General features: G+C 37.3%; 1 protein-coding gene across 1 annotated transcript in view; it reads right to left on the bottom strand.

Moving 5' to 3' along the window:
• The window catches only part of HEATR1 (HEAT repeat containing 1), a 115,784-nt gene that overhangs the window by 1,521 nt on the left and 87,835 nt on the right, over positions 1-26,428 (bottom strand). Inside the window, exons 30-43 of the mRNA XM_042783022.1 lie at positions 23,287-23,517; positions 22,237-22,363; positions 18,655-18,815; positions 15,305-15,351; positions 10,330-10,453; positions 9,680-9,820; positions 8,716-9,005; positions 5,766-5,916; positions 4,099-4,257; positions 3,809-3,943; positions 3,593-3,697; positions 3,285-3,453; positions 2,630-2,784; positions 1,768-1,926 (exon numbers count right to left, since the gene is read on the bottom strand). Coding sequence (XP_042638956.1) covers positions 1,768-1,926; positions 2,630-2,784; positions 3,285-3,453; positions 3,593-3,697; positions 3,809-3,943; positions 4,099-4,257; positions 5,766-5,916; positions 8,716-9,005; positions 9,680-9,820; positions 10,330-10,453; positions 15,305-15,351; positions 18,655-18,815; positions 22,237-22,363; positions 23,287-23,517 — 2,154 coding nt within the window. The remainder of the gene's footprint in view (positions 1-1,767; positions 1,927-2,629; positions 2,785-3,284; positions 3,454-3,592; positions 3,698-3,808; positions 3,944-4,098; positions 4,258-5,765; positions 5,917-8,715; positions 9,006-9,679; positions 9,821-10,329; positions 10,454-15,304; positions 15,352-18,654; positions 18,816-22,236; positions 22,364-23,286; positions 23,518-26,428) is intronic.

The following is a 26,428-nucleotide window of genomic DNA, read 5'->3' as shown; positions in this document are numbered from 1 at the left end:
TTACTAATTTCGGATCTGTCTACAATATGGGTAACTTTATAGATCAGTAGTTTTCAAACTGTTTTTTAGTATTGTTATGTGCTGTCAAGTCGGACCCGACACACAGCGACCCCTCCTTGGGTTTCCGAGGCAGTGTCACTACAGTAGTAGATTGCTCCATCTTCCTTCCAAGGAGTGGCTGGTGGGTTTGAACCACCAACATTCTGGTTAGCAGTCAAGTGCCTTAGGCAGTAGATGATGCTTCATGTGAAGATCTTTTTAGTAATACTTTCATTTAAAAAACAAAACTAATAAAACAGCACATGCAAACTGAAGTGTCTTATCAAATTCCACTGCACCAAAGTGGGCCCTGTGCAGTCGAGCGTCTCTTGGCATCTCTGGGCAGAACTCCCTACCTACAGACTGGGAATGGTCCAGGGCAGCTCACTTCAGAGATGAAGAAAAAACACACTCACTATGTTATGGTGTCCTAGAATAGATGTTTTCTAACTTTAAAGTAAGTTTTGAGTGTTTCTCACATGACTTATGTATGACCAGGAATGTAAGCATTTTTTAGGCTTTCTTCGGTTAGTAATTCACTTTGAATCAAAAATCCAACTAGTCTTCTCTCAGGTTTGGGGATAATTTAAAGACTATGTGGATGCTGTAAGGTGAGTTGTTTAAAAACTGTATGTAACTATGTTGAATCAGCATTTTCTTGAAACTACAATCAAAGTAAAATATGAAAATCAGTTTGATAAGACTCAAAATTTGAGGGTTCATCCAAATAGCCTCATTTTTTTCCCTAATAAATAAAGGTTATAAATTTGAACTTATAAGTCCTATTAATAAAATCCCGCTTTAATCTGTTATATCCATTAAGGTTCTAATATAATTAATTTGAAACGTTGACACTCAAGTGTAGAATTTTAACTTCCACTCAACCTACCCATGACAGTGTATTTCTACCACTACCATTTAACTTACATTACAGAATCATAAGTCAAATACATAAATGGAGATATATATAGGCAGTCCCTGGGTTACAAATATCCAACTTAAGTGCAAACTATAGTTATAAACCAACTCCTGTAAAACCTATTATATTAAAAATCTAAAGTGCATACAGTGGTTTGTAATAATAAACGGGTGCTACTTTAAAGTGACAAGCATTAAAACATTATTATTACTACTATATTTTATGTTAAAGATGTTTTAACAAACAGGGCATCTTAAGTGTTTCTTTAATGTCTTCTGTGTACAGAAAGGTACACTGTATACTATTTACTAAAATACTAAGACAAACATTTGACCAAGTGATTATTATTACAAACAAACCATACCTAACTTCTGACTTAGGTACAAATTCAACTTAAAGACAGACTTAGGAACAGAACTTGTCATCTGGGAACTGCCTGTACTGTTCTAACTCAATGAGCTGTTCTTTGCACAAATGAAAACATTTCTGATACCATACTGAAATTTAAATGTCACTAAAAACAAAAGGAATTACTTCCAATTTCTACCATTCAAGATTTAAAAGTATTTAGAAAATGTTTTAGGGCTCCTGAGTGCCTAACACATCATTGTGGTGAGGGATTACTATTATTTATTAATACCCTGTAAATAAAAATCAAAACTTCTGCCTAGCCTAGTGGACCTTTAGCACTAGATGACCAGTAGTAATACTTTCCCATCAGTTTACCATGGTCCACTCTTAAGTTTGTATTCCATAGTGAAAATGTGCTATATCAGTGGTTGTTGGATCAACCCTGATCAGTTCCTAACCTTGGGTGAAGAGTCTCTTGTCTTCAGTAGAACCTGGTAGTTCAGTGGTTTCCACAGTGAGTCATCTGACATGGCCACTGAAAACTGCCCAATACAAGGTATCAGGTACTTCGTTACCCGTTCTTGGAACTTCTCTTCTCCTCCAAGCCTGTTTTCCAACTGTCAAGAAAAGACGGACTTACATATTCTTACCCCTTGTGTAAATGTTTTACTACTTTTCATGATGTTAGCAGGATCAAAAAACAGCCACTAGTCTGATACTAAGGAGCTCTAGTCAAAGCATTTGGCTGCTAACCAAAAGCCTGGTTCAATCCCACCAGCAGCTCCACAGAAGAAAGATGAAACAATCTGCTTCCATAAAGATTTACAGTCCTAGAAACCCATTGGGGTTCACTCTAAGTTGGAATCGACTTGATGGCAGTGAGTTTGGTTTTTTGTAGTCTGATATTTTCTCTAAAGCACATTTACCACCTTCTGGAATTTCTCTGGGCTTAAATCTGCAGGGAACTCAGATGGTTCACAGCCTTTAGTATTCCTTTCCCTGTAGAACATCTTGGTTAAATTCTTCCAGAGAAGCCACACCCCAAAACATTCTCAAGAAATCAAATTAAAGTTAATAAAAACTTTATAATGAGACTTTATGTCTTCCTTTTAAAAAATTCAAAAGTAAAACTCAATAAACTCTACTCTGAAGTTGAGTTAAATCTATGAGAAGTGAATTTTGAAATATAAATTGCATTAAAAATACCCAATATTAAGAAAACCTTAAAAACAATGGCTACTATACTGTCATTTCAGTAGATATGAAACCAGGAAAGATCTACTGATGATGACTTTCTCAATAAGTAAACCAGTTAGTTACCTGATCCACCAGGGGCATCATCAAAGCTTCTGCTCTCTCTTTACTTAAAAAATGCTGAGTATCAAAAAGGAAAATTTTATATAGACATTTCAAGATAAATTGCAACAGCAGACAGCACTTTTCAGGGTCCTTTTCAGAGTCAAAAAATGCTTCATCTGTAGATAGAGTGAAAAAAGAAAAAAGATGAAGCTTTCACAATTTAAATGTGAACCACCATGACTGTAATCCAAAGAGTATTTCTAAGATAACCTAGAAATCATAGTCTGGACAAGGGTAAAATGCAATTAAAACTGATGGCATCTAGTATAAATGATTCCTTCTTTTAGAGTTGTTAAGATTGTAATGCCTCATTCAGCAACTTAAGTTACCTGAGTTGCCAGATGGGTTGCTTATAAGCATTAGAGAATAAACCAATGTAAATTTTGATGTTTCAAAGTTACTTCCAATGACTTAACATTAATAGCTGTTCACTTAATCTCTCTCTCTCAAATGAGTCAATATATTAATACCATGTTTTCACTAAGGTAAAACAAAAACTTCAGTTTTTGACAAATAACTACAAAGTAAAAAGTCACATACCTTAGCCTAGCTAGGTCATGCCTTGTACTTACTGTGCCTTAGCAAAGTGGGTAAACAATTGAAATGAGCTACCAACCTGTTTTGGAGATGTTCACCTGGTTCAAGGTGTCAGCAAAAGGCTTCACTAAATGGCCAGCAAACAGAGTAAAAAGCCCTTTCAGTTTCTCAGCAATGCAATCTGTTAAGTTGTAAAATGTCAGCAATCTGTCCTTTGGGGCATCTCCAGTTTTAGCCCAATCAAACAGCTAAAAAGACAAAGTAGTATTAGTGTTTTTCTACTTGCATGGGGTCACCATCAGGGAGAACTGACTCAACAGCAACTGTTTTTTAAAAAAACATATCTGTGTTCACACAAAGGACATATATGAAGGAGAAAAGACTGACCTTGAAGAACAGGGGTCTGAAGGTGACTTCAGAAAGTTTTACAATCATGGCTACTAAACAGTCAATGATAAAATTTTCAGTTTTTCCAATTTCCTCCAGATCATTCTGAAAACAGAAGAAGTGACTTAATAGCTGACACCTTGCTCTAAATTATTTTGACAAGTGTTATTTTGAAAGTTAACAATTTCAGCATTTTGGGAGTGTAAATAAGCTGACCTCTGAGTGTTGTGCTCTGAAGTCCAGAGCCTCTAAGAAAAACATGGTGAGCTGAGACTGGTGAGAGGTGAGTACATCCTTCTTCATTACCCCAATATGCTCCTGCAAAATGCTCATAAATGGACCCATGTGATCCTACCAACAACACAATAAGATGTACCATGTTAATTATTCTTAGAAGTCAGTGACGCATTTGTAGAGGAATTAAATAACCGTATTATTAAGTGAAATTTAAAAGTTTAAGTAGCACCTTTCCCTCTCCAAAGCCTAATACCCAATATAAATCTAACCTTCCAGTTCTTCTCAATTTGCTTGTAAGTTTTGTTGATGGCTGGTAATAAGACTCGTGGTGATAGTGTGGTTGCCAGTGTCTTTTTAAGAGATGTGAGACGGATGTTAGCCTGTGAGGCAGAACCCATTTCACTAGTGATTTTCTCCAAATGAATCACCTATAGGAATATAAACACAGTTGTGAACACTCCTCCAGAAGCTTTGTATCTTACAAAAAGGCTTAGTAATAAACACAAGAAATCAATTCAAATGTTAGCACTTACAAAAAGCTCAGGATGCTTTTTAGCTTTTGTATATAAAGTTCATAAAGGTGAACCTGAACCTCTGTAAATAAAACCGGGAAGACACCCAACTGGAAATTAGGGAGATGGATAAGTGGTGGTGTGCACAAGCCAACAGCACCAACCCAGAGAGCACTCAGACTAGTGATTTTCTAAGGCAACAGAAATCCAGGGACTCTGCGAAGAGTGAAGTTCTTACTAACACTCTAAGAATTCCTCAGAGGTACAGGTCCTTTTCTGTAATAAGTCCACTTTTCAATGCTGACTAGGGTATTTGAATTGAGTAAATTGTTTGCACAATAGCAATTAAGGCTCCCAAATCATAAATGGCAAGTGACCACTATGATGAAGAGTATTAACTAGAAGAACGAGGGAAATAAACATCACATGCAACTGCTCTACTGCAATATAGCAATTCTGCTTGAAAGCCATCTTAGGATATAGAAACTTTTCACATTTGAAACAAATACGCCATACTAGTTTTCATAAAAAGTAACAAAAAGACAGTCAATACATAATCAATACATACATATATTATGCATATATATACACACACATAATAATACATATCTGTGGTAGTTCAGTTTGTGTGTCAACTTGGCTGGGCCTGGTTGAGTGGTTGGGCAGCTGGTGGTAGTTATTCCCCATGATGAGACTGGCAATCAACTCCATGGTGGGATCTACCACAAGCAGCTGAATAGCTGCCTTTGGGATGTGGTCTGCTTCCTGTATTTAAGGAGAAGCTTTGGGAATGGTCTCTAGCCTATGGCACACTTGAACCCTGCATGTAGCCTTGTCTTTGTTGAGCAGCCTGCTGTGTTCTGCCGACCTTGGGACTTACAATGGACTTAAGTTAATGGACTGCCGTGTGGTTTGGTAACATCGGGACTGTGCCTTTTTACTTGTCAACCTTGGGGCTTCTCAGCCCCAGCAGCTGAGTTGAAGAAACGCCTCTAGCTCCAGTGGGCCGGGAGCAGGAGGCAGAGCTGGACCCCAAGGTTGAGGGGCTTTCACCCAGCCCCTAAAGCCTGGCACTTTGAACTTGGACTTAAAGCCTCCAAAATGTAAAAATAAACTCCTCCTTGTTAAGGCCATCCCATTTGTGGTATATTTCTTGTCAGAGTGGCACTAGGTAACCAGAACAATATCAAAAGCGTTAACACTCTCAATACAAAGGGACCTTGATACCAATCCCATGATTAAGCAGAAGGGATGATGGAAGAGAAAAAGAGGCACACGTTTAGAAGAACAAACACATCTTTTCAGAAATAATCTTAGTTCCTAACAGGAACTGAAAACTTAAAGACCAAATCAAATCATTAAGTGTGTCATTCTTCCCTTTCCCACTCCACCCTAAACATCATGCTGCAATTTTCACAGCTTACCTGTGACAGAATCCCTTCTAGGTAGGGGCTGATGAAGTGTGGGAGGGTCTCAACAACCTTCTGCAGGGCAGCCACAGCACTGAGCAAGAAGACCTCACTGAAGACCAGCTCATTTATGTTTTTCATTGTTGTCAAGAGTGATGGCATCAGGCTAAAAATAAAGAGCAAGAGTTTTAGAGCAACTTTAAGCATAGATTGGAGAATGGAGTAGAGCTCATTATGAAAAATAAACTGAAAATTTGCCATCTACATTACTGTGTATCTCATAGTATACAAAACCTTGCCTACACAGCTGAATGTCCACTGTTACTGTTAGCTACCAATGAGTAAACCCTCAATTACCCCATGTGTGCCTAAGAGCAAGAAATTTCCTAGTGCCGAAGTACTGACCACTACTCTCTTTGAGTTTGTGTGACTATAGTGGCTTGCATGTGGCTGTGATGTAGGAAGCTATGCCACTGGTATTTCAAATACCAGCAGGGTCACCCATGGTAGACAGCTTTCAGCGGAGCTTCCAAACTAAGACAGACTAGAAAGGAAATTTTTACAAGTCGTCTTCTGAAATACTGGCCAATGAAAACCTTACAAATAGCAGTGGAATATTTTCTGATACAGTGCCAGAAGATGAGCCTCTAAAACTGAAAGGCACTCAAGATACTACTGGGAAGAGCTGCCTCCTCAAAGCAGAGTTCCAGACTTCCATTTGGTGATGTAGCATGACTCAAAATGAGAAGAAACAGCTTCAAATATTAATAATCAGAACATAGAACGTACAAAGTATGAATTTAGGAAAACTGCAAGGTGTCAAAAATGAAATGATACCCATAAAGATTGATACCGTAGGCATTAGTGCACTGAAATGGACTGATACTGAATCGACACTCATACTGTGTACTATACTAGGAATGATAAGGAATAGCATCACATTCATTGTCAAAAACAATTCACAATCTATCCTGATGTACAGTGTTGTCGGTGATAGTCCTTAGCCTACAAAAAAGACCAGTTAATACTATCAGTCAAATTTACACACCAACCACCCAAGCAAAAGATGAAGAAACTGAAGATTTCTGCTAACTTCTGTAGTCAAAAGTGATCAAACATGCAAGCAAATGCACTGATAATTACTGGTGATTGGTGATTGCAGTGTGAAAGTTAGAAACAAAGAAAAACATCAGTATTTGGAAAATATAGCCTTGGTGACAGAAACAATGCCAGGCATCACAGGATAGAAGTTTACAAGATCAATGATTTATTCATTGCAAATACATTTTTTTCAACATCATGAATGGTGATTATACAAGTGGATATTGTCAAATGGACTATACAGGAATCAAATCAACAACATCTGTGGAAAGAGGTGATGGAGAAGTCAATCTCATCAGAATAAGGCCAGGGACTGACTGTGGAACAGACCATCAATTTTTCATATGAAGTTCAAGTTTAAACTCAAGAAAATTAAAGTATGTCCACAAGAGTCAAAATACAACCTTGACTATATCCTATTTCAACTCACAGACCTTCTACAGAATACAGTTGAGGCATTGAACACCAGTGACTGAAGACCAGATGAGTTATGGGTTGGCATCAAGAACATCATACATCAAGAAAGCAAAAGGTCATTAAAAAGAGAAGAAAGAAAAGATCAAAACGGATGTCAGAAGAGATTTTGAAACTTGCTAGTGAATGTAGAGTAGCTAAGGTCAATGAAAGAAATTAAAAGTGCTGAACAGAAGATTTCAAAAGGAAGTTTGAGAAGACAAAGTATGTAATAAAATGTGCAGAGATCTGGAGTTAGAAAATTGATAGAGAAGAACATGCTCAGCATTTCTCAAGCTGAAAGAACTAAAGAAAAATTTCAAGCCTCAAGTTTCAGAATTCAAAAATATCAAGCAATATTGAAGGATTCTATGGAAAAAAATTTGAGTGACACAGGAAGGATCAAAAGAAGATGGAAGAACAGTCACTGTATCAAAAAGAACTGGTTGATGTTCAACCATTTCAGTAAGTAGCACATGCTCAAGAAACAATGGTACTGAAGAAAAAATTCACAGCTGTACTGAAGGCACTGGTGAAAAACAAGGCTCCAGGAATTGACGGAATAACAATGGAGATACTGCAACAAATGACTGCAGTGCTGGAGATGATCGGTCCTCTATGCCAAGAAATAAGGCACTTGACTGCTAACCAGAAGGCTGGCGGTTCAAACCCACCAGCCACTCCTCTGAAGGAAGATGGGGCAATCTACTTCCGTAGTGATACTGCCTCGGAAACCCAAGGAGGGGTCACGATGAGTCGGGTCCTACTTGACGGCACATAACAACAACAACAACCTAGACAACCAACTAGAAGAGGTCCATATCTGCCCATTCCAAAGAAAAGTGATTCTATAGAATGTGGAAATTATTTAACGGTATCACTAATATCACATGCAAGTAAATGTTTTGCTAAAAATAATTTAAAAATGGTTGCAGTGGTATATTAAGCCAGAATCAGATGAGAATGTGGAACGGACATCATTGTTGAAGGCAGATGATCTTGGCTGAAAGCTCACATTCACTGACCAACAAGAATCTCCACAGGATAGCAAAACTTCTGAAGGTTAAGTAACCAGCCCAAAGTTGCAAAGCTAGTAAATGTCAGAGGCAAGTACAGACCCAGGACCATCTATCTAACTTCTGAGTGTAGGCGGTATAAGGCAGCTTTTGTTTTGCCTAGCTGGATTGGCTGCTAATTAATTAGTTAGTGCTTCCTAATTATTGATATCAAGTGTAGCAAGATAGATAGGAATGCTGTATTTTTCAGTTTGAAGAAAAGATCAATCCTTTAACAAATCTAATTGTATTAACTTATATGCAGAGGCAAAAAAAAAAACCCAAAGAATAATTTTTCAATCTGTACTCAGAAGCCTTGTATAATTGCTCCTGTTTTTAAGTTCCCACTAAAGTACCTGGGGAGCTGGGATATCGCCAATGCTTCCAGGGTGGAGGTCACTTCTGCTATACACAGCAGTGCACTTCCCAAGACATTCTTCTCCTCCTTTCTTTCTGGAGCAATGAGTTTTACTGCGGTGTTCAGCACAGGGACAAATGGTTCTGGATTTTCAGCACCAAAATTCTTACATAAAAGCTTTAGGGTATATAAAGCCATCTGTCTGTTTATTGCTTGTTCTTCTATCTCTTTCTTTTTACACTGCACACTGGCCAAAAGGACTGGAACTAGTTGTAGGAAATGGTGAACCTGAAGAGGAAAATCAACACCTCCAAATAATTAAAGGTATGTACACATGCTAAGGGAGCTCTGGTGGCATAGTGCCTAAGGCATTTGACTGCTAACCAGAAGGCTGGTGGTTCAAACCCACCAGCCGCTCCACAAAAGGAAGACTGGGCAATCTACTTCCATAAATTTACTGCCTCAGAAATCAAAAGGGTGTCGCTACAAGTCAGAATCGACTCAATGACAATGAGTTTTTTTGCCCCTTGGTTTATGTACACATGCTAATCCATTCCACCATTTTTAAAGCTTGAGATCATCTAAATGGAAATCAGCTTGACATACATGACATACACAAATGTTTCTTCATGCACTTTATTACTGCTAAGGAAACACATGTGCTTGCTGACAAATTCTTGATTTATATGAAGGTTTGGAGTAAAAGAAGTTTAGAGATTGCTAAAGTTAAGGCAATGAATGGCCTCTACTACCAAGTAATTAAAGAATTCCATCAAGCTGAAATTCCATTCAAAGAGCTCTTTCCCCATATATACTAGGATCAATATCACAATTTTAAAAATATACATTATGTTCAAATAATAATATACTTCAATTTTAGGTTGCACCACTGGAGAAATATAAGGTAGTTAGACACAGCCCACTGATAAAGCAGAGAAAAGCGATGCACAGCATTCACTTACTATATTCTTCTTCCAGGGTGTGTTCTGTTGCAGCTTGTTATTCAAAAGATCCAGTGCTTTCCGGCGCACAGATGGCAGTGGGTTGTCCACCAGCCCTCTGATGACAGGAATGAATGTTTCAGTAGGTAACAAAGCATTGACCTATACAACAGTTTTATATTTAAAGAAAAAAGAAAAGGAAGAAGTTCAACTAGTGGCCAAACATCATTTGCATACACATTTCCTTCTTTCATTCTTAGAGTAACTGTCAAATAGGCATCATTTGTTGTAACAATTTGTTAAAAAGAAAAAAAAAGGAAACTAAATAATGTAGTTCGATTTAAACAGCTTTCCTAATTTCCAGTCCAGTGATACTTGTAATATACCATATATTCTAATATTTCTATTTTACTCCACTTGAATAAAGTAAACACTATACAGTGTATTATATAACTGAATATTTAAAACATTTATCGAGGCACATGTTCTTACAATTAGGGAAACAATTTTTTTTGGACAACTTTATTCTAGTCATCGAGAGTCTATTTCAAGCAAAACAGCTTCATTATAGTAAGTGAAGTTGCTGCTAATTTTATTCTGAAAACTTCAAATTCACAATGACTTAAAAGTTAGCAACAAAACAATAATTATAAGGAGAAGTGAAAACTTACCTTATCTAACATGTCGTAAGCTTTACTAAGGAGAGCTCGCCAAAACTTCACAGTCAGTTTGTCTGCATTTTTCTCCATGGATTGGGCTACAGCATTAATATAGCCAAGAACACTTTCTAGCAGTCTAAAATAAAGGGATCTCTCAGTAGCTAAAAGCATTTAAAGCACTCTCTTATCCCTCCCTCATGCAGAACATTTCATATACAAAATATAATTAAATCATTAGTTTTGAATGGAATTACTTCAAAATTGTAGAAAGGAAGAGAAAGATCATAGAAAAAACCAGTAAAAAATAAATGGGTGTCCTTCTCAAGGAGAAAGATGATCCAATCTCAGGTGGTGTGAGTTGGTAAATCAGCAACTAGTGAGCTGACTGTATTGCACGTGTTTGAGTGTTGTGGGAGTTATGGCCCTCCCTCAGTAAACAGCAGTTGCCTTTATCAGAACCTCATTACAGAACCTTAAAACACACAAACACACACACACCATTCAGATAAAAAAGGAGTGTAAATAAACACACATAAACCATGCCTTCAGCATTATTCAGAGGCAGAGGAGAGACTATGAACTTAAATAACCTATAATTTGAGAGATATACACCAAATACCAAGACACTCCCACTGGAACTCCCCTCACTCTGAAGCCTGTGAGTGTACAGACGGTGCACATGTGTGTGTATGGGAGGGTAGGACTGGAGAAGAGAGGAAAGGAGAAGAGAAGCAGAACTTCATACTGTAAAGAAGACATGGGGAGCAGAAGGCACAGACAAAATCACTTCTAAAAGTGGAAAATTATACACTAGGTGCTAAAATCCTGGACACAGGACTCACAGAGAACTCACAATACTGGCAATAGGGAAAGGACTTTAAAATATACGCAACCCAATGGTGGTTTGGGGAATAGTGTTCTGTATTATTTCCCTAAAAGAGAAGCATAAGGGTTATAATCCATTGAATAAAGTAAAAATTCTTAAGCACCCACAAACTACTCCAGATTAAATAACACTAAAAAGATGTGACAACTACATTCAATACTACATATGCTACACAATCCTGTTGTTGTTGTTGTTGTTATGTGCCGTCGAGTCGGCCCCGACTCATAGCGACCCCTCCTTGGGTTTCCGAGGCAGTATCACTACGGAAGTAGGATTGCCCAACCTTCCTTCCGAGGAGTGGCTGGTGGGTTTGAACCGCCAGCCTTCTGGTTAGCAGTCAAGTGCTTTAGCCACTATGCTACCAGAGCTCCTACACAATTCTAGAATGGTATAAAAAACCAGGGAGTGGTAAAAAGGACATTGTTGGGACAATTAGGGAAACGGATATGAACAGTAAATTAGGTAACAGTATCCTATCGGTAAGAAGCCCTGGTGATGCACTCATTAAGCACTTGGCTGCTAACCAAAAGGTTGGCAGTTCAAACCCACCAGCCACTTAGCAGGAGAAAAGACCCTACTCTATCCTAAAAGGTCATGATGAGTTGGAGTCAACTTGATAGCAATGCGTTTTTATTACATCAGTGTTAATTTTTTTTTAATTTCATTATTATACTATGGTTATATAAGAAAATGCTCTTTATTTTTAGGAAATGTATGTTAAAATATTTAGGGATGAAAGGGATATAACTTTCAATGGCTCAAGGAAAAACTGTTAGGAAGAAAGTATGATGAAGCAAATATAGCAAAAAATTTTAACAAGTAGTAAACCTGGGCAGGGATGGATTACCCAATAAACATGGTAGGCAAGTGCTTAGGTCATCAACATACATGGGCACCAGTTGTCAAAACCAAAGACCAGTACATGCCAAGCAGGCAGGATACAAAGAAGAGTGCTGCAGTGAAAGGGAACTGGCAGGGCACTACATGGATACCAGCTCCAGTGCATGAAAATGTGGCTAGAAATGAAGCTCACACAAGGTCACTAGGGTAACAATGAGCAAGGTTGTTTACACTATGAGGCCCCTACCACCTCAACACCTTTTTTGGTATATCTCTTATGGTTCCCTCCTGTGTAACTGAAATTCCCTATCTTGCTGGGTCTCCTGGTAGTATACTCTTTCCTTCTAATAAATGAAATGTGGGGGGTGAGTTGTTAGGTATAACTCTTGCTAAATTTAGTCAACAGGCAAACAGATCTAACATGAGTCGTTACAGGGCAAGGATGGATTATATTAATAGAGAACAGTCTCTGATCCATTTTGAGAGAACTGTCTTACACATCCATGTCTGCTGATCCAGCAACTCCAGCCAGAAGGGCCAGCATAGCTCTTTGCCATAATTTAAACACAACAGTATGTTCTTATACACATTTTGATGAACAACGAATGGGATCTCTAGTCTCCGATGAAGTGAAAAGAAAAATGAAGGGAACTCAAATAAATGCAATAAATTTAAACAAGTGTAGTGTAGCATTTATACAGAGTTATGTCTGAAGATTTGTAAGTAATATCCATAACTTTAAAATATGTTTAGAATACATGCAGATGCAATCTAGTATACATTTAATATAACACCAGCATGGGTAATACGTTAATACTAACATCTTGGAAGAAGTATAGCCGGAATGCGCCTATAAGTGGGCATACTTCATCTCACATGTTGGTCATGTAGTCAAAAGGGAGAAGGATATCCTTCTTGATAAAGTAGAGGATCAGCAAAGGAGAAGACCCTCAATGAGAGGGACTGACACAGTGGCTGCAACTATGGGCTCAAGCATAGCAACGATTGTGAGGATAGTGTTTAGTTCTGTTGTGCATGGGGCTGCTATGAGTCAGAGCTGACTCAGCGGTACCCTAAAAATAACAATAACATAGCAAATATCCCAAAAGACTGGAAATATTAATATTTATCTAACAAGAAAAGTTTTAATTTACATATGAAATGAGTTTGCATTTTTTATTGTCTGTTGCTTGGGACACAGTCCTTGATGTTGCTCTCTATATATGCTAATAAATGAGGTTTTAGGCACAGTAAGAGGATGCAACATTCATTGTACAAAATATGCTTCTGTTTAGCAACAATGAGTGTTTCTAAATTTCTCTTCCAAGAAAGCAAGAAAGGGGGTTTATCAAAATACTACATTTATCTTTTATCAAAGCATTTAAGTATCTCCATGTAAGGAAACTGAAAAATTCCTTGAGGAAATAAATTAAATGAATATTTAGAGAATAAAAATTATAGAAATGTATTTTATTTTCCATTTCCCTTCAGACTTTCAAGATCAATATATGTTGGTAAGTGCATGCAACAAGTACAATTCTGGAATCATATATTAAGATTTTAGAGGCCTTAGAAAATGTTGCTAAACACTAGACACAAAAAGATACAAAAACAGAAGATGAAAACATCACTAACAAAATGTAAACACTAGAGTTTGTTAGTTATGTGGAATAATATATTGCAGCATTTTCAAACAAGTCAGCCTCTCCAAGATTCAGAAGTAAATTTGAAGACACGCACTCTATTAGTCATTTACAGAGTATTTACATAATAAAAGAGATTTTGAAAATACAACAAAGCAAATACTGCCAAATACTATCAAGTAGTTCACCATCACAGAAGCCTTAGAAGAAACAAGTAAATGAAGGAAGTACTCCCAAAGGATAACTGAGTGCCAGAGATCAATTTTCATGTAACCACACGCTACACCATCATTGACACACTGAATCTTGCATGAAAATAAAGGCAAAAGGATATAAAGTTATTTTAAACAGATTTTCTTTCTTAAAAACAATGTGGATATACCTGATGAAGAATGTATGAAAGCATCCAAGAAATTAGTTCAGGTTTATCTCAATGACTTAAACTTTTATGGAGAAGCACCAACAATTTCTCTCTTACATGAGAACTAAGTTTACAGATTCAGGAAAGACAAATTTTACTCATATAAGTATGTATGGTTCCATAATAAAAGATGAAATACAATGCATATTTCCCAATGTTGAAATTGCTTTATACATATTCTTAACTTTAGTGATCACAAACTGCACAACAGAACGCTCATTTCCGTCCCTAAAGAGACCCTCAGTATACAAAAATGATTCAGGAAAGACTCGATTCATTATCCTTATGCATAGTAGTAGATATGGTTCAGCAGCTTAACTGTGACACAATCACTGAAGAATTTGTAACAGCAAAGAATAGTATTGAAATGTTTTTAATTATAACATGTGACAGATGAAAAGATCTATCTAAAAATACAACACAGTGATTTTTTGTAACATCAGTTTTCTTTTATGACATCTTTTTTGTGAAACTTCAATTGAAGTATGAGCTATTGAAAGCAAAATGGTGAGAGTCAATTTTTTGTTGTAGGAGATCAACAGAATTTTGTATTTATTGTGGTAACAACTCAGTTCACTGACTCATTTCTTTGTTGAAGAATATGTGGAATATTCGTTTTGTAAAACTTGTGGTATACAGCAAAAATCTTAGTACCCCACATCCACTAAAAATTTTATAATTCAGTTAATCTCATTCTACTAAAATGGCATACGCCACTTTTGCATTTGATCACTAATATTATGTTGTTGTTATGTGCCGTCGAGTCAGACCCAACTCACAGTAACCCCTCCTTGGGTTTCCGAGCCAGTATCACTATGGAAGTAGATTGCCCAACCTTCCTTCCAGGGAGTGGCTGGTGGGTTTGAACCACCAGCCTTCTGGTTACAGTCACATTTAAAAAGAAGGTACACATCATAGATAGCTCAGACACAGACACACCTACCTTGCATACCCATTCAAATGTGTGAGTAATCAAAGGAGAGGGCACTACAGATTATCATTGCTTAGGGCTGGGCAATCTACTTCCATAGTGATACCGCCTCAGAAACCCAAGGAGGGGTCTCTGTGAATCGGGTCCAACTCAACAGCACATAGCAACAACAGGGCCCTCACATGCCTTAATCTGGCCCTGAACCTCGTTAAAGAATTTTATATTCTGTTCTTATAGCTTGGAAAAAATATATATATAACACATACCTCTGTTCAAGGCCATTTAAAATCTGAGGACCACCACTTTCAACTACCTAATTTTCAAAAGAAGAAAGAAGGAACTATTAGAACGATATGGAAGCTGATAATAAAAAAATAATTTGGAGTTAGTTCAATGAAACTCATCTAAGATTATGTACTTAAATTTCCCTTAGCAACTTTATTCTGACAGTATCTATTTAATCAGGTTCAGATCATCCTTATTATAATAAAATAACTATTTCTGTTAATTCATTTTAATCACATTTAAAGATCTGGAAAAAATACAGAAAACAATGAATATCATTTATGTACTACCTATTTTTATGAGTTACTAACCAATTTAAATATTACGGATATGGCTGTGGTCTCCAGTGTACTCCTCCCTGATACCACTTCCCACTACCATAGCCCCACAAAGAAAACCACCATCCTGAATCTGCTGTTTAAATATCAAAGAGTACATATGATTTAACAATATGCTTTTTCTAGTAACAATAAGTTTTTGAGATTGATCCATGATGACTTATGTTGCTCTAGTTCATTCATTTTAACTAAAGATAGCATTTTTCTGAATCTACCACAACTTATTCATCCATTTGCCACTGCTGTTAGACATTTATGACTATTTTAAAAATTGTTATTAACAATGCTAAAAAAACATTTTAATCTATCTTAAGCATCTAAGCAAGTTTCTACACAGTATATATCTAAGAAAGAGTACTGATAGACCATATAGGACATGAGCATCTCCAACTTGACTAGATACTGCCAAGTGCATTTTTAAAGAGGCTGCACCAATTTATGCAACAGACTATGTGCACAAAAGTTAGCAAATCTCCATATATTTGCCACTCCTTGTTATTAACTACTTTGAAATTTATGCCAATTTGATAGAGTGATGTTTTTGTTTAACCTGCATTTTCCTGCTTCCTAAGGAGGTAGAAATTTGTCATGTATTAATTGGTCCTTTGGATTTCCCTTCAGTGAATGCACATTATTTGCCAGTTCTAATGGAAAATGAAGCATTTTGATTATATGCACAGCAATACTCTTCTCTTAGGCTGTGATTTTCTTTTTACTTTGTTAATGGTGTTTTTTTTAATTGATCTGAGGCTTTTAAGAAATTATTTTCTATCCTCTGGTCACAAGGACATTTTTCCTTAAGTTCTAAGTGGTGATTTCCACAATTAAGTTTTAGTTTATCAAAAATTGTTTTGTATATGGTGTGAGGTCAGAAATTGTGCCAGCTCTAGTATGTTCATAGTTCCTTTCCCCACATCTCTGAAATGTCACCTGCCTAAATTTCTTGCTTATGCTTAAGTGCGTTTCTGGGTTTATCATTTAGTCACACTGATCTAATCAGTTTTATACCAGCACTGTCTTTAGCCCCTTGCATTTTGGGATCAACTCTTTAAGGCCATTAAAAAATTTTTTTAAAAAAAATTGATGCAACTGGAAAAGCACGTTTACAGATTATCTGGAGAGAACTGCCATCTTTAAATAGTGAGTCTTCCTATCCAAGAACACAGTATATTTTTCTATTTTTGAAGCATCCTTTAGTATCTCGGAAATTCCTCCATAATATTCTTATATATGTTTTTCTTAACCTTATTTTTGGAACCTTTTAAAAGTTTTGTTTTTATTGTATATGGGATCTTTATTCTGCCATATTTTCTAGTTAGCTGTTAATGATGTATTAAGATCAAAGGTAGTATTATACAACAGTGTATTAAACTATTAAGTTCAATAAGCTTACCTGACATAAAACAGTATCTACACTGCTCTGTGCAAGCAAGAGTACTGAAGAAATTATTAGTTTGAAGTACATTTCATGCATTCCTGGTCATGACACTTTTTGATTTCTTTCTCTATTTAAATTGAATGCGTAAAAAGAAAAAAGCACAAATCATATGTGCAGAGCCCACTGATTTTCACAAAGTGGTATAAACAACAATCTGGGTTTTTAAAAAATATATTATCAGCACTCCAGAAGCCCTTCCATCTCCTACCCTCACGTGGTAGTTAAGGTTATGTGTCAACTTGGCCAGGCTTGGTTTTGAGTGGCTGGGCAGCTGTATGTAGTTATTTCCCATAGTGAGATTGGTAATCTACTCCCTGGTGGAATCCACTGGAGCAGCTGAGTAGCTGCCCTAAGGAAGTAGTCTACTTCCAGTATATAAGGAGAAGCATTCAGAAAGGTCTCTGCAGCTTTCTGGCATACTTTCACCCTGCATTTGGCCAAGTCTTTATCTCAGTGGCCTACCATGTTGTCTGCCAATCTTGGGACTGTTAATGGACTTGAATCAATAGCCTGCCATGTGGTTTAGTCATCTTTGGACTGTGCCATTTTACTTGTCAAGCTTGGGTTTGTCAGCTTCAGCAGCCAGAAGTTGCCCGAGTGAAGAAAGCCTCCAGCTTCAGTGGGCTGGGAGCAAGAAGCAAAGTTGAAGCCCAAGGTTGAGGGACGTGCACCCAGCCCCTAGAGCTTGGCACTTTTGAACTCAGACTACTAGCCTCCAAAATTTTAAGAGAATAAACTCCTGTTTGTTAAAGCCATTGACCTGTGGTATTTCTGTTAGAGTGGCATGAAGTAACCAAAACACCTCACTACCCTTTTCCTCTCACCCTAGATGAACACTATCCTGACTTCTAAAACCAGATTTGGCCTGTTTTGAACTTTAAACAACTTAAATAATAGTGTGCATTCTTCCAAGTGTGACTTCTGTCTTTATTATGTCTTTGAGACTCATCAAGTTGTTCTCCATCATTGAGATCATTTATAATGCAAGACAACTTATTTATCTACTTGATGTAATTTTATACACTGGGTTGCTGCTATTTTAAACCTTCTTATAAATGTCTTTTGGTGCACATGTTCATGCATTTTTGTTAGATACATATACCACCTGAGATCCCTGGGTGGCACAAATGGTATGCACTTGGCTGCTAACCAAAAGGTTGGCTGTTTAAACCAAACCACCTAGCAGTGGCACCTAGATGGCCATCTACTTCTGTAAACCCTATGGTGTTTTCAGTTCTACTCCTTAAACATTAAATAACAAATGGGGTCCCTATGAGTCAGAAATGACTTGATGGCAACAGGTTTTTTTTTCTTATATCACTTAAGAATGCAATTACCAAGTCACAGCATTTATATATATTCAACCTCAGCAGATAATGTCAAACAGGTTTTCATGACAGAGTGTACTATTTTTTCCTACTATTTTTAAAGGCATGTTTTTGCTCCACATTTTTTGTTGAGACATTTGCCAAACTGTATTTACTAGTTTAAAACACAGTTCCTGTAGAAAAAACAAAATAATTTCATCATAAACACACTTAGATGAAAATACCACCTTTCTGATAAAATGATTGGAAGCCAGGAGCTGAGACATGAAGGATACTGATAAAAATTTAAAATGTCGCAGTTGCTTGCTGGTATGAGTGTCGATACTAAAAATTGGTAGTATTTCCTCTTGTGATTCCCTCTTGCTACATGCTGCTTTGGGAATGGTTTCTGAAAAATAGCAACAAAACAAGGGATCTCAGCCTGAATCTTTTGTATATATGTGTGTGTGTGTGCGTGTGTGTGTATATATATATATTTTTCTATTTATTTATTTATTTATTTTTTGAAGCATCCTTTAGTATCTCGGAAATTCCTCCATAATAATATGTTTTTCTTAACCTTATTTCTTAACCATATATATATATAATGTAATATATAATATATATTACATTATATATATATATGGTTAAGAAATATATATAACCATATATATATATATATGGTTATATATTACATTATATATATATATATATAAAAGAATATATATATATATATTCTTAACCTTATATATATATGTTTTAAAGTGCAGCATGGTTAATGGGATACAATTTTCAGAAAGAAATTTGTTATCTTATTATACCCTCAGTTTTTCTTCATAATTACAATCCTGAGAAAAGAGTATAAGACAAAACAAAGTAACTAAGAGAAATAAATTGAAGACAAAGATATCAAACACAGATGAGTCTTTACAATGACTAACCGGTCTCTGAAACCTCAAAGACACCACTGACTTGGTGGTCCACACAAACTGATAAGAGGGTCATTGCTAGCTTCCAAGGTTCAGTTCTAAATTTGAAGATGTGTGTCCTAGAACTTCAAACTTTAAGATGAAGAATTCCTTATTTGAATGCATCTAATATATAGTAGTTTGGGGTGCAATCATTAGGAGGGAGTCCATGGCCAGCCATTAAACACCACTGTCTCAGGCAATGACTCAACATGGAGAATCGTTCCTTAACCATGTAGCCACACACAGCTTTCCAGGGACCTTCCTAGCTCTGTCTCTGATAAACTATTCCCCAAGCAAACTGCAGCACCAAACAAGCTACTACTTGGTCAAGTAGAGCTGATGGGGCAAATGACCTGCTACAACAGAAAACAGTTCCAGTGTACGCCCTCCCTGCCGCCCCCCCCCCCCCCCCCCGCCTGATTTCCAATGTACCTTCCTGGCTGTCATGCTTCAAAGGGTAGAGAACTAAGAATGTTCAACATATCAGCCCTTGCCTAATTCAATCTCAATGGTGCTGTGATGAGTGGAATTTCCTTCAAGATCCTATCTGGTACATTTTTAATTTTTAGTTACCACTGCTACAATGTATTTTTTTTCCTCTTCTTTTCCTATAAATGTCTTCACAAGTATTCTAACAGGAAGCTGAGAGACAACTAATAAGGTCCTCCTAACTTACTGACCATTATTAGCTGTCTCTTAGATTTCCATTAAAGTACCTCTGAAGACATTTACAGGAAAAGAAAAAAAAATATTTGCTACCATAATTCAAAACTGGTTGCAGCAGTACATTGACAAGGAGCTGACAGATATTCAAGCCAGATTCAGAAGAGGATGTGGAATGAGGGCTATCATCACTGATGTCAGATGGATCTTAGCTGAAAGAAGAGAACACCAGAAAGATGTTTACCGTTTTACTGATTATACAAAGGCATTCAACTGTGTGGATCATAACAAATTATGGATAACGCTGTGAAGAACAAGAATTCCAGAACACTTAACCTGTACACATACCAAGAGGCAGCTGTTTCAACAGAACAAGGGGATACTGCATGGTTCAAAATCAGGAAAGGTATATGTCAGGGTTGTATACTTTTACTACACTTATTCAGTCTGTATTCTGAGCAAATAATCTGAGAAAGCAGACTACATGGAAAAGAATGCAGCATGAGGACTGGAGGAAGACCCAATAACAACCTGTGATATGAAGATGACACAATCTTTGCTGCTAAAAGCAAAGAAGACTTGAAGCATTTACTGATGAAGATCAGTGTTCAGTATAGATTATACCTTAACATAAAGAAAGTAAAAACCCTCACAACTGGACCAATAAGCAACAATACGATAGAGAAAATACTGAAGTTAATCAAAGATTTCATTTCACTTGAATACAGAATCAATGCCCATAGAAGCAGCAGTCAAGAAATCAAACGACCTATTACATCGGGCAAATCTGCTGTAAAAGATCTCTTTAGAGTGTTAAAAAAAGCAAAGATGTCACTCTGAGGACTGACCCAAGCCATGTATTTTTCAAGTGCTTCAAATGTGTATGAAAGCTGGACAATGAATAAGGAAGACCAAAGAAGAATCGACTCCTTTGGATTACAGTGTTGGCAAAGAATACTGAATATACCATGGACTGCCAGAAGAACAAACAAATTTGTCTTACAGGAAGTACAACCAGATTGCTCCTTAGAAGTGAGGATGGTGAGACTTTGTCTCATGTACTCTGACTATGTTATCAGGAGGATCAGTACTTGGAGAAGGATATTGTGGTAGTGCTGGGCCTGGCTGAGTGGCTGGGCAGCTGGATGAAGTATTCCCCATGATTAGACTGGTAATTAACTCTATGCTGGCATCTACTGTGAGCAGCTGAGTAGCTGCTTAGAGATATGGTCTGCTTCCTGTATATAAGGAGAAGCTTTGGGAATGGTCTGTAGCTTATGGCATGCTTGGACCCTGCATGTAGCCCTGTTTTGTTCAGCAGCCTGCCATGCTCTAACGACCTTGGGACTTACAATGGATATGAATTAATGGCCTGCCATGTGGTTTGGTAACATTGGGACTATAACATTTTATTTGTTGATCTTGGGCTTGATAGCCTCAGCAGCCAGTAGCTGCCTGAGTAAAGAAATGCCTCTAGCTTCAGTGGGCTGGGCGCAAGAGGCAGAGCTGAAGCCCAAGGGTGAAGGGCTTTCACATAGCCCCTAGAGCCTGGCGCTTTGAACTCAGACTTAAAACCTCCAACTCCATTCCAACATACTGCATTATGATTTTATCAAAATTGAATAAACAAAATAAACTCCTGTTTATTCAAGCCATGCCATTTGTGGTATATTCTTGTCAGAGTGGTACTAGTAACCAAAACAGGCATCATGCTTGATAAAGTAGTAGGTCAGCTAAAAAGAGGAAGACCCTCAATGAGATGGAGTGACACAGTGGCTGCCAACAACAGGCTCAAGCATGGCAGTGATTGCGAGAATGGCGCAGGACTGGGCAGTATTTCATTCTGTTGTATCTACGATCACTGTAAGCTGGAATCAACTCCAGAATACCTAGCAACAAGAATAACAAACTTATTGGCGTTTTAACGTAACTCACCTTGGATACTCCTAACATTTCACAGCCAATAATACATTAGCACAAAGGCACAGAGATATAATAAATAATGTGCAAGGAATGGCAAGGAGAAATCCTACTTACTATTTTCCATGAGAACTTGAGAAGGTACATGATCATACATTCAAATTAACAATTATTTATTCATTTATTTTTTAAAGTCCTTCTAAACATGTATCATAGGTTCAAATACTAGCCTGCATTGCTTACCTTCTGCTTTCGTATTAAACAAGAAGTTCTTACCTTCTTTATCCTCTGGCAGCTTTGTTAAATACTGGAGGATATTCATCAAGCTTTGTATTTGATGGTGGACTTTAAATTCACAACAGACCGAAATCCAAAATTCAGTATCTGCCTCTAACATAGCATCCTATATAGAAAGAAGAGAATAAAGTAATAATACAGTATTTATTGGGTTTCTGAGGCGGGATCTCTACTGAAGTAGTATTTGCACTAATTAATGAGTACAAATAGAAGGAAATTGAAAAAATACGTTTCTTAACACATAAAGTCACTATGTACACCAGTCCTTATGGTCATATGTACACCAGATGAATAACAGATATGCAGCTTCTTATACAAAAGAGTCAATTTATGAGAACATCATTCCAATATACTGCATTATGCTTTTATCAGAACTGAATTTTGCAAACCATGCAACCCCCTCACACATTAGTTTCCTATGTGCACTTTATGCATGTGTGTATTATTTATGTTATTTGGCATGTTATTTGCAAAAATATGGTATACTAGTTTACTTTGAGTAGGTCTAGATCTACTACTAGATCCTAGGTCTGACTAAGATATAATTCATACCATACTCACTCACTAAACTCACTGCCGTCGATTTTGATTTGACTCATAGCAACACCTCCTCTTGGGTTTCCAAGGCAGGATCTCTACCAAAGTAGATTGCCCAATCTTCCTTCTAAGAAGTGGCTGGTGGGTTTGAACCGCCAACCTTATGGTTAGCAGTCAAATGCCTTAGGCACAAAGCTACCTTTATAGCCATACCCTGTTGAGCTTAAAAATAAAATCACCCAAAATGGCAGTGTTTCTCAGAACTAAGTCAGTGACCTTCACTGGATGTTTTGGTGCTACTGAGAATACTCAAAGTACCACAGGCTTTGAAAGCAACTGTAAAGAATGCTAAAAAATAAATAAAAGGTTCTGGACAAGCACTGTAAAATAATGTTTATTTACCATAATTAGCTCCATATTTAAACTGGAAAATATCACAAAATACGTGAAACATAACCATTTCCCTTCTTACCACCCACCCTTTATTCTGACCTTTTCTCCATAGGCAGCTACCAGTACTGTTTTGGTGACATATTGTTCAAAGAGCAACAGAAGGAGAACCCAGAGGAATTTCTCTGCACCTAGCGTATCAACAAGTTGAACAAGGATGGGCAGGCGTCTGTGTTCTGGAACATGTGGCAGAGCATCCACAAATACATTAATGATTTTTACCACAGTCTCTTCAACGTTTTTTGTGACTTCTACAGACTCTCCACCATCAGACTGCAAAACAGCGAGCATGGAGAATGAGTAAGAGCAAATAACCCAACAAAAATGAAGTTCAAGTTGACAATAAAGGCCTTGAGATGTACCATAAAAAGTTATCAAAATAATTTCTAATAAGCAAAGACCTATTAATAAATAGTCAATGAGTATCCATTTTGTCCCAGGCACTGTCTGGCCCTGAGGAGAATATGAAGCATAAGATGCTAGCTCTGCCCCAAAGGATATTTATGATCTATATAATACAAGGCAAACATGAAGAGATGATAGCAGGAAGCAGTAAATGGCAGATGCCAATTCTGTCATTGACACCAAGTTTTCTATTAGACAGATCAACCAGGACTTACATGCAGCCTTGAGAGGAATGGGAATGATCTCCATAAAGCAAAGAGCAGAATAGGTCAGTAACTCCCTGTTGCTTTCAGAATAAAATTCAAACAGTTTTACTCTGGTATTGGTATTCACAACATTTTGTTATCAACACATAATAATACTTGAGTGAATGAATGAATGAATGAATGCCTTTTTCTTTTACCTGCCTCAACTCTGCTCTTCAGCAAACCAAGAAAATTACATCCTTCAGACACACTGTGTCCATGTCCAGACTATGCCTCTTCTCACCAAAAAAATCCTATCTTCTTTCATACCAATTCAAATGTGCTATTTCCTATAAAACTTGCTAATGATTCTGGCCCATATGAACTTTTCCATATTCTGAACTCTTCAGTATTTACTTATTCCACTGGCACCTATCAAATTAAAGCACAGGTATTTTTCTTTTCTATGTGTATGTCTTTTACTAGCCAAATTAATGGATGCAGAGAACCCTCATACCGAGATTTAAAGGAGAGGTACTTGCTAAACATGGCATTCCAGAAATGTTTGATAGCATGAGAAAAGACATTAACAACATCTGGGTATCAACATCAAGATCTTTATCTTTTCTTCGGTAAGATGGAAGAATAGGCAGAGAAGCAACACAGACCCTCTTCAACAAAGAAAAGAAAAACCAATTGACAGAGATACAGAAGATAATACTGGAACCCTGAGCTTTGAAAGCAACTAGATAGAAGTGGATTGGGCACCAACTAGTGGAAAAACCTGAACGAAAACAGTGAGTACAGAGACGGTCAAAGCTGTGGATTGTCAGCTACTCTGATGAGACCAACATTATGAATATTTCCAAGTGGTGCTGGGATCTAAGAATTGACCTAAAGATCAGTCCTGGTCACCAAGGGCTGCAGGGACAACTCCTCTGGTGGCCTATGACTAGGAAGGGAAACAGCATGGAGGGAGACAACCTGAGCTGTGGACTTTCTGCTGTCCGGAGGGTGCAGCCATTTTGATTGTTTACATGTGGCAGCCATTTTCGATATTTAAAGTGACCAAGGGTGCAGTCCTTTTGAATGTTTACAAGCAGTGGCCATTTTGGATATTTAAAGTAACCGAGGGTGCAGCCATTTTGAATGTTTACAAGTGGCAACCATTTTGGATTTTAAAGTGAGAGCACTCTCATTCAGATTCCAGGGACCTAAGAACAGGCTCTGTTTGCCAGGGTCTGCAAGGACATACAAGAGGCTGACAAAGGAAAGGGGAGAGAGAGGTGGTGAGTGTATAAGTGCTGTCAACTACTGAATAGAGGAGCACAGCACAGTACCTTGCTGTATAGATAACATACAAACAAAACAAAGAAAATGAAAATTGTGAGCAAGTCACTCCAACATATAATCACCAATTAAATATAAACACAAAAACGTCACAATGCCTCACAGACAATGGAGCATCACAGTCCACACAAAGAAGCAAGATAAAGCAGGAGAAACAAGGGACCAGGATACAGACCCAAAACACATCCCTGAGGAAGCACTGGAACTCCCTGTAAAGGAATTCAAAAGAATTATATTTAGGTATCTTCAAAGGACTGAAAGACAGACCAAGGAAAAAACAGACAAAACCCTAGAAAAATTCTGGAAGAAAATACAAGAACAAAATGACAAAACAAATGAAAAATTACAAATGATTCTACATCTACAGATAGAAATACAGAAGATTAATACTAAATTGTCAGAAACAGATAACACATTGAAAGGCCAAAGGAGTAGAACTGATGCAATGGAAGACAGAATTAACAAGATTGAAGACAAATACCTGAATACTTCTTTGGAAAGGGATCAATCAGAAAAAAGATCAAAACAAAATGAAGAAAGCCTAAGGTTCATGTGGGATACCATCACAAGAAATAACCTACACGTCACTGGTATTCCAGAACAGGAAGAGAAAAATGAAACCACCAAGAAAACTGTCCAAGATTTGTTGGAGGAGAACTTCCCTGGTATGATGAAAGATGAGAATATATCCATTCGGGATGTCCAATGAAGCCCAAACACGACAGACCCCAAAATAAAAACACCAAGACATACCATCATCAAACTCACCAAAACCAAAGACAAAGAAAGAATCATGAGAGCAGCACGGGAAAAGCGAAACAAGGGGCAAACAACAATAAGACTAAGCTTGGATTTCTTGACAGAAACCATGCAGGCGAGAAGACAATGGGATGGCATATATAAAACCCTGAAAGAGAAAAATTTCCAACCAAGAATTATGTACCCAGCAAAACTGTCCCTCAAATATGATGGTGAAATTAGGACATTTCCAAATAAGCAGAAACTAAGGGAATTTGTTAAAACCAGACCAACCTTACAAGAGATTCTAAAGGGAGCCCTTTGGACAGAGAAGCAACAACAGCCAACAACAACTGACCATTAACGCACATGATGAGATAACCTAGAAACCAACCCAGCTATGGAAGTATCCAAAGTAAATAAGCCTACAAGATTGTAAACAGGGAACCAGAGACACCAACCTACAAATGAGGCCAACTACAAACCAAAAAGAGGGAAAAAAATCT

This window comes from Orycteropus afer, unplaced genomic scaffold, assembly GCF_000298275.1.
Source record: "Orycteropus afer afer isolate SDZICR_OR568_19922 unplaced genomic scaffold, OryAfe1.0 scaffold00585, whole genome shotgun sequence".
Lineage (NCBI taxonomy): Eukaryota > Metazoa > Chordata > Mammalia > Tubulidentata > Orycteropodidae > Orycteropus > Orycteropus afer.
The sequence above is the reverse complement of the archived record's forward strand: the minus strand, read 5'-3'. Positions and strand labels throughout refer to the sequence as shown.